Consider the following 8,911-nt stretch of genomic DNA (forward strand, 5'->3'; position numbering starts at 1 on the left):
CCAGATAGTGACGTAGGTTATGTGGGGCGTGTTAGAACGAGCCGTTTTAGGTAGGCGTGGTTGACTCTTAACTTTTATAAAGAATATCTCTTTGGATTTGAGACTTTAGTCTTTGCAACTTTACAGATCTTCTTTATGCACCAAGAGCTTGTAACACTTCAAAGAGAAAGGAAAACTTGAAATCGCATCATATGACCCCTTTAAGTCACTGCATGTATGTCATGGCACTCTGTGGTCTCTTTTCTCACATACAAAAAAAAAATTAATTTTATATATATATATATAATGTATACTAATCAGTATAATGTACATTCAGCTAGTCATTATCATAAAATAAACACCTTTAGGATGGTCACCCTGTAGGTGTTTATTTTGCGATAATGGCTGTCTTGAGTGTATATTATTGCTCACATATTTTTTATATTTTAGTTATAATCCACACATTTTTATGAAAAAAACAAACAAAAAAAATGTTCAAAATGTTTTAACTAAAAAAAAAAGTTCCCTTTGACTTAAGGTAGGCTTATTTTATTTTATAAAAAATTTTTTTTATATAATATTCATAGTAGTAAGTTTATTTTTTATATTAAAAATATATATTATCTTGTATTAATCTTTTTATAATTTTTTGAAAAAAAATTCTAAAAATTTTATTTGATGTAAATCTCTGTGTCACACGTTTGTTTTTTATGCTAAGATACTTGCATTTCAATTTGACATAAATGCATTGTTAATCCAGGTGATAGGATGCACCTTTTTTCTAACAGACACTGCTGTTTTCCTCCTTGTATCTCTTTTATCTGTCATTGTGGTGGCTGTATGTAAAGTGATTGAAATGTTCATTCCATGCAGTTTGTTTCAAAACAATATTTGAAAATTCATATTGATTGGTAAATTTCTAAGTTTAATTGTTTTGCTACACCAGCCTCTACTACACCTCTAGTACCTTAGACCTTCACCAAAAACAAAATATGTATTTGGTGACATCATATTCAGCCTTCATATTCCATATTATATCTTTTCCTCTTATCTTCTCTTGCATGTTAATAAGTTTAAGGTAAATTTAGAAAGATATCAGACACAATCCACTCCAGCATCTCATCTCATTTTCACTTTATTTATTTATTTATTTATTTATTTTTATTTTTTTTGAGTGGTTCTTTCTCCTCTTACCTGGAATTGAATAATATCTATCTGCATATCTGTTTTTGATGTCAGCATCTATGTAATCAGACTCTCCTCAAACCTGTGACTCAACTTTGCTCAAGCTGGCTTTAAATAACAGACGACCTCTCGTTTGCCTTCTCTCTGAAGTTATTTTAGTTATTTAGGTTATACAGAGCAGTAACACACGTTGAGTGCATTGGAACTGAAGTAAAGAACATAAAACTGCAAACAAATGAAATAAGTAAATGCTCAAGGAGCTCCACACCTTTGTTGCAGAAACAGATGTAAGGTAATTACGTGTTTGTGGGATAATTTATTATTTACCAACCATTTGTCCTGGACCTGGTGCTATGTCTTTAAAATATTATGTTCAGCAATTTTAACCCCACCTGTTGGCCTGTGTTTGTATTGTAGTGATTAATTATGTTAAAGAACCCCAAGCAGGTGTATCTGCTTGAACAGCTCTGCAATTTATTCATGTTTTTACAGAAGGTTTTTGGTTGTTTCTGAAATCATAGTTGTCCCTAAATTGTACAAATTGTAATTTTTGTTTTGTAGAATTTTACAGATTTAATACAAATAAATAAATAAACATATATATGGAATACTCAGCTGCTGATGCGTCTTCTAATGAAATGGTCTTCTTAGCAAATGCAAAATCCTCTCTGCTTTGTAAATGTCCGGCTAAACCAGCACTAAGTGTCACGTGCTCTGAATGTGCTATGTTCAGTTTCGCGCTTGTGTTTTAATCTGTCTTGTTTGCGATCATCGCTTGCCTGTGGTTTCCTCTCCTGTTCCACGGATTAGAGAAGTGTTCCTCTTTTCTTCACGCATTCACCTGTCGCCAGTTTCCTCTTCTCATCGGCTCTCTGTCGAGATGATACCCTGGCCCCGCCCTCAACAGAAAATGACCCCTCCCCCTTTTACTCTGTCAACAGAAGAGTGGTTTATTGTTGCCAGCTTCGGCATCCTCTCTGCTCTCACACTTTGCTACATGATCATCAGAGCCACTGCCAGCAGCCCCACATATGAGTGAGTATTGTAGATCAAGATTTTCAGAATGTCATAGCATCACTAAATACATTAACAGTGAGTTAGTACCTACTTCACAGGATGATTTGTCACATTAGTGTACTACTACATTAATGTACTACTTTTCTACAAGTAAATATAAAATGTCAGTATTATGTAGCTGTAAGGGCTGTAATATGAATCTTTAAATGAGTTTGATCAAACAATTATTATGTTTATTTAGATACATTTTATATTTAAACAAACTAGTGTTACTTCAGTGTCATTGAGATATTATTACAGTTTGAATTTGTATTTTTATATTTTCCATTTTAATTTTGATTTTAGTAAAAAAAAAAAAACAATACTACAAAAAAAAAGGAATGCGTGTCCACAACTAAATAACTTCTGTACGAGTTTTCTATTATTACCATGTACCTCAAATCAGTGCTTGTTAAATGTTTTTCATTTTCTATTTTTTATGTCTTTTACAGACTGAAGTTGGAATGAAGATTTTTTTTTTCTTTTGTGGTGTCCTGATTTCTAAAACAGAAATGCATCCTGAAAAACGAAGTTGCCGATTGCACTTCAAGCCCGTTTCTTGCACATGCATTGGTAGTGTTAATAGAGCTAACTTCCAACTCTGTAGACATGAGCACATTCAGAGCTTTTCACTGGGTGATACTGCTAATGAACTTCTTGTTTTACTCAATTGCTGTAATTAATAAGCCCTTTTTTGTTTTCATTTTAAATGAATAGTGTTCGCATATGTTAAATGTCTTTCAAATTTGTATTTTTTTTATCCTTGATTGTCATGTTAATAACATTTTTAAAGACATTTGTGTGTGTATTAAAATTGCTTTGTGCAAAAATCTTGGTTGAGCTTTTTAGTTGTTACTAGTACTTGTTGTATTCCCTGATACTCTTTTGATGATTTCTGTCTCTCTCAGTTTACCATGGTGAGACTCCTGAATCTAATTTTTACATTCAGACCAGGAACCTCCATCATGTCACATGTCTACTAGACAATATTGATTTACTGTGGCATATAATAGCTCTACAGTTGAATTCAGTAGTTCCTTACAGTAAGTCAAGCCAAGAGCACTAAAAATACTGTAACACATCTATGAGGCCAGATTGTGTTTTGTATCAGCCTAACATTTAATGCATTGTATAACTTAAGGTCAGAGCCATTCGGCTCCAGCTGAATTTAGTTGGAAACGTAAAAAAAAAAAAAAAACTTGAACAAGCTAATGACGGATTACTTGATGGGGTGAAGCATATTTTGCTGTACTGTAGTATAATATACATTATTAAGCTGCTGTCTTTGAGTCTATAGTCATATGATTACAAGTTAGCACAGCATTTTTAGGATAAAATATCCAGCATATTTAAGTACATCAATATAATAAAATAATTATTTATTTTATTTTACATAATAATTTTTTTTTATTAATTTCATTATTTTATGTATCTATTTACCCACCTGCGGGTAAAATCTGCTTAAACATTGTCTTGTGTTGAAAATCCTTTACCTAATTTGGTTGTATCTTTTAAAAATGGTTGGTAAATGTCATTATGCTATATTATCACCAAATCTTGGATTCAACTTGTTTTCTTTCAATTAGCACAGGTTTTATATTTATTTTTTATTTTTTTTGGAATTGATTAGCCATAGGCCTCACTGATCTGTGCTTACGAACCTTAGTTTTTGAGTGAAAAAATAAAAAGCATTATTTAAGGCTAATTTTGGAGAAGTTTGTAAGCAATGTTTGTAGGCAGTCATTTTTGGCCAGGAGCACCACAAGTGTAACAAGGCGGGGGTAAAAAGTAAAGAAATAATCAAAAGTTTTTGGGAAGTTGTACCGTGTGTGAGCAAAGTCAGTATGTTTTAGTCCAATGCATTTAATTAGCATTTTCGAGTAAATGAAACTGGTAAAAATGACAACATTAGAGTTAAATAAAGGAGCTGTATATTCACAAATCACCCAAACACCTCCATAAAAAAAATCAGATTTCCGTTGAGAAGCTTGATGGTAATTAATTGGTCTGGTGTCAAGGACATAATAAGTGTTGATTACACGTAAACGACTGACATTGATTTTGTGCTGAGATGAAATGTCAGATTTGAGCACAACCTTTATGGAGGAGGTAAATAAGTCTTTTCAGTCAGCAGGATTGCTTAAATACTTTATTAACATTCAAAAGAATCATTCTTTCTTTCATCTTTCTCGTTTTCTTTCTGTCCCCCTGTTGTACACAAAAACTGAGCATTATCACACATGTACAAATGGCTTTTATGTCTTGATCTAACCCCATCATTTTTGTTGTTCGTCTGTTTTCAGGTGGTCATTTCTTCAACCGTAATTCTGTGTCTCCGCGCAGCATAGTCTGTGAGATGGAGCTTCCAGACATCCAGGCGTCGCTGGACATGTACGACGACAACAAGTCCTGAGGACACGCACCTCCTCCACCTCAAGCCCATTACTCCATCATCCTCTCCCCGACCCCAGACTGTGGGGAACAACCTTTATGAGTGTGAAATGGAGTATTGACAGTGAGCACACTGACTCTGGCGATAAACTCTACCACTGTAGAATGATCGGTCGCCTCAAGTGGACGTGATTGGACTATTGCACCATCATCAGCCTCCTTACACTTTTAAACTTATGTTTTCTCTTACTTTTTGAAAGACTATCTTTTCACAGATGGCTGTGGGAAGTTCCTCTTAGTTCGTTTCTCTGGTATCCTTGGTTAGCCACACATGTTGTGTCATCTGTTGTCTCATGTATGTAATTTGCTGACCGGTTCCCATGCTTAATATTGTTCCAGATGGGGAAAACTCTCTCGTGGACGGTCGTAAAAGCAGGATTGGAAACTGAGCCTTTATAGAAGAGCTGTCTGCTTTGTATCTCTGCCTTTGTAGCTAAACAAGATGCAAACGAACTCGTCCTTCATATGCTGTAATGCTGCAGCTTCACGTTTAGTGCTGGCCCATTAGCACTCGAAAATCCTTGACAAATCACCGGTACTTCCTGGTAGAAATCTACAGTATTTCTCTGTACATAGAAAGGAAATGTTTTAAACATGTATTCAAAGGAAATCCTATGGAGTCCCTGCAGCGAATACTAATCAGTTCCAAGAAAAGGGACCTAATATATATATATATATATATAATTCATATATATATCTCTCTCTCAAGTGGCCTCTTAGCACAGTTCGTCTTTCCTGGATCTTGTCCGTGCACAATAGTGTGTCTCTTTTGTGTTCTCGTTTTTGTAACCAGTTTTTGGGGGATGGCATTGTGACCATACTGGCCTGCACTCGGAGATCTTTGTGCTGATTCTGCATCAGTTTTGTTTTATGTCATATGTAGTTGCAGTCAGGACAGGGCAGAGCTCTACTCTGAGACACTCAGTGAATAAAGGCTCTGCTTTATGTGTGTCATGATATGGGCTACCTATGTTACATACTGCCTCAGCATTAAACTTGTCATAATTGCCTATACTGCTTTCTTTGGGTGAGGTTTAAAATTAACACAAATAACACAAATCAGTGTTACATTATTACTATTTATGTACTATTATAGTAATTACTATTTTGAATGAGCTTTTATTTTTATATTTGCAGTTTTAATTTTAGTTTCAGCTTTAGTAAATTTGTTTTTGTCAGATTTTTAAAAATGTTTTATTTTTAAAAAAATGTTAATGTCTCTCTATAGCTTTATTTATATTTATTTTTAGTACATCAACTTAAATGTATTTTATATCAGTTACTTTCCAAAGCAACATTTTCATTTAAATTTGTAATATTTATTTAAATTGTGATCTAATATTTAATTCAATACATGAAAAGGTAGCTTTATTTTTAGATAACAATAACAACGCTGACATGGACTGATGAATAAAAAAGCTTTATTGGGGCTATTTGAGCTCAAGTCTGGGGTGTGTGTCCAGTGGCACCGGCTACTATAGAGTACAAAGGAGTAAACTTGTTCCACCCCAAACAAAAGGTAAAGAAGAGCAAAAAGATTTTTTATTTAGGAAAAGGTATGATTAAATATGATTAAGTACTGATTTAAATATTTTTGTTATATTTAATAATATTATATGTATTATTATCTGAACTTTTTCCCACTCATGCAAATGCTTTTTTTCTTACTATGTGTAATAGATAGGTTTGCACTGCATTTCTTCTTGCTCTTTTGTGTAGTGTGGAGGATGCTGGGCCTTCAGTGTGGTGGAGGCCATTGGAACGGTATCTGCGAAAGATGGTGGAAAACTGCAGCAGCTCAGTGTGCAGCAGGTTTTATAGACTGTTCTTATGAAAACGAGGGCTGCAATGGCGGATCTACTGTTGGAGCTCTGGATTGGCTCGCACAGGTGCTGTCATCTTCTTTCTCTTTTTCTCGTGACGATATAACTAATAATTGTAATAATATCTCACAATATTACTGTTTTTACTGCAATTTTGATTCAATAAATCTTACTGTCCCCAAACTTTTGAACGGTTGTGCAACAGAGTTTGTACAGGTTGTTATTTTCCTATTATCATTATTTTCATATTCCCTAAATCTTGCAAACAATTTTACATCTGATTAAAAGCAGTAATTAAGCTGGTCAGATCACATTCTAAGCTTTTAAATGACACCTGTTTTTTGGAACACACTTTTTAATCAGTATTTTAATAAGGGTTTTAATTAATTAGCTAGCTGCACCAGTTCTGAGAGACTTGAAACTTAAAGTGAAGTTGTCTGCACAAGCCACAACAAGCTGCTGATTAAAGGTGTATGTCATCCCAGAAATTCCATAATTGGCACATTCTAATATTCTGTTTTATATATCTTTTTTATTTCAGACTAAACTAAAGTTAGTAAATGAGGCGGAGTATCCCTTCAAAGACGAGGCTGGGATCTGCCAGTACTTTCCTCAGTCTCACGCTGGAGTGGCAGTGAAGAATTACTCCGCTTATGACTTCAGGTAATGGAGGTAGCATGCAGATGGCTTGAGCTTTACATCAACAGTCTGCTGTGCCGTTGCATTAAGTGCAGTGTAGACCTCATGTACTATTCAAATTCAAGGTTGAAGTTTGTCAGGATGTATTTGTCAGCATTTTATGTTTACTCAACTCTGTTTGCAACTCAGGGTCAGGTGCTGAACGGCCACTGACTGTACACTCACAAAGCTCACGTACCACTGGTCAAATACCAAATGCACTTCTCACCTGTGTTTCGTTGTCTTACATTTGTGCCAAATGTCACTCTGTGTCTCACATAGTGTTCTTATTGAGATGAGACAAGATTTCTGTCTTAACCAACTGGGACAAAGACAAAATATGTTGTTGTAGTGGTCAGGAAGAGGTGATGATGAGTGTGCTGGTGGAGTCGGGGTCTCTTGTTGTCATCGTGGATGCCATCAGCTGGCAGGATTACCTGGGCGGCATCATACAGCACCACTGCTCCAGCCACAACACCAACCATGCCATACTGATCACCGGTTGTGATACCACAGGTACACACACAGACACGGGCGATTAAACACTCTTTACTTGTGCCTCAGAGCATATAAAGGTTCAAAGCGCTGGCCTTCACGGATTACGTCCTGTCAAGGGCACAAAATTGAGCCGACACTGGCAAACACTGGCTGTGCGCCAACATCCCAGAAAACAGCCTGATGCATCTGCACTATAATCAGCAAGCTGTCCACAGCGTTTATCCTCTCCGATGATTTGTTTTCTCTTGTTTGTTTACTAGTTTGAATTAAGTACTTTCAGTGTAAAGTAGAGAAATTGATGCTCAGTTTCATGCCAAAACTGTTATTGCAAGCATTATTAATCATTTCATGCCATTATAAGTGTACACTATGTAGTGCGACTTGCTATTAATCATTTCCCATCTGGGGTATATTTTCAATATGTCTTCATATTTATCACAAGGGAAGTGCCATATTGGATAGTACACAATTCATGGGGGACCTCATGGGGTGACAATAGATATGCTTACATAAAAATAGGGAACGACATGTGTGGTAAGTTTATGTAGTGACCCACTACTAATGCTTTTTTACCTTGTTAACAGTCACAGTTTCACAGACAAGTGATACACAATGCATTCTGCTGCTGTGAGGCATTGTGTGCATTCATAAATATTCATGAAATGCTTGGATGTTGGCATACACTCAATACTGTTTGCAATGTGAAAATCGAATCATAAATGCCTAGTTGATCATGTTTGAATTCATATCAGATCATTTGGAAGTGATGTAGTGAGGTGATTGTGAGGTTGTGATCTTGTTTGTCAGTTGCTTTGGATGACTTTACGCAATGTCAGATGACAATCAACAGCCAGTTTTTCTTTTCCCAGGAATTGTGGACAATGTTGCTGCTGTTTTTGTGTAATTGTCGATAATCTTTGTACTTCCGTGAAAAGGTTGTGGCAGATCGACATTTTAAAATATCACCCTAAGGATGGAAATCCTCCAGTATTGCTGATGAGAATTGTACAAATTCTCATGGGGATGCGGATAACAAATCCTGTTGCCTCTCGATTGCGAAGGAAGTACGCTGCTATTTGAGCTAATACACCACATTCCTAATCCCAGCCACTGTAGCCCAAAATAATCAGTCAGAGCCGGATTTCATTTGAGTTATGCAACACACACCAGCTAGATTCGTCAATAAGAATGTTTTGATCTTCAGAAAACACTTTTAGTATATATATATATATATATATATA

The 8,911-nt window shown here is 35.5% G+C and overlaps 2 protein-coding genes across 5 annotated transcripts in view; both read left to right on the plus strand.

Annotated features, from left to right (window-relative positions):
- The window catches only part of LOC107723823 (E3 ubiquitin-protein ligase RNF130-like), a 62,689-nt gene extending 57,388 nt beyond the window's left edge, over positions 1-5,301 (plus strand). For 2 of the 4 annotated variants that reach the window (XM_016532531.1, XM_016532532.1), the window contains one exon: positions 4,524-5,301. In XM_016532531.1, coding sequence (XP_016388017.1) covers positions 4,524-4,633 — 110 coding nt within the window. In that variant the 3' untranslated portion in view covers positions 4,634-5,301. Of the gene's footprint in view, positions 1-2,105; positions 2,204-2,672; positions 2,906-4,523 lie in introns of those variants that run through there. The other 2 variants (XM_016532533.1, XM_016532534.1) reach the window with 2 other exon arrangements.
- On the plus strand, positions 4,887-8,873 carry LOC107723788 (cathepsin O-like). Its single transcript, XM_016532492.1, is given in 7 exon segments — positions 4,887-4,892; positions 6,391-6,489; positions 6,492-6,560; positions 7,036-7,157; positions 7,525-7,688; positions 8,112-8,204; positions 8,540-8,873. Coding segments are annotated over 7 exon segments (588 nt in total). The 3' UTR covers positions 8,575-8,873.
- The last annotated feature ends 38 nt before the right edge of the window (positions 8,874-8,911 follow it).

The sequence above is a fragment of the Sinocyclocheilus rhinocerous genome, unplaced genomic scaffold (assembly GCF_001515625.1).
Source record: "Sinocyclocheilus rhinocerous isolate Xijiao unplaced genomic scaffold, SAMN03320098_v1.1 scaffold1085, whole genome shotgun sequence".
Classification (NCBI taxonomy): Eukaryota; Metazoa; Chordata; class Actinopteri; order Cypriniformes; family Cyprinidae; genus Sinocyclocheilus; species Sinocyclocheilus rhinocerous.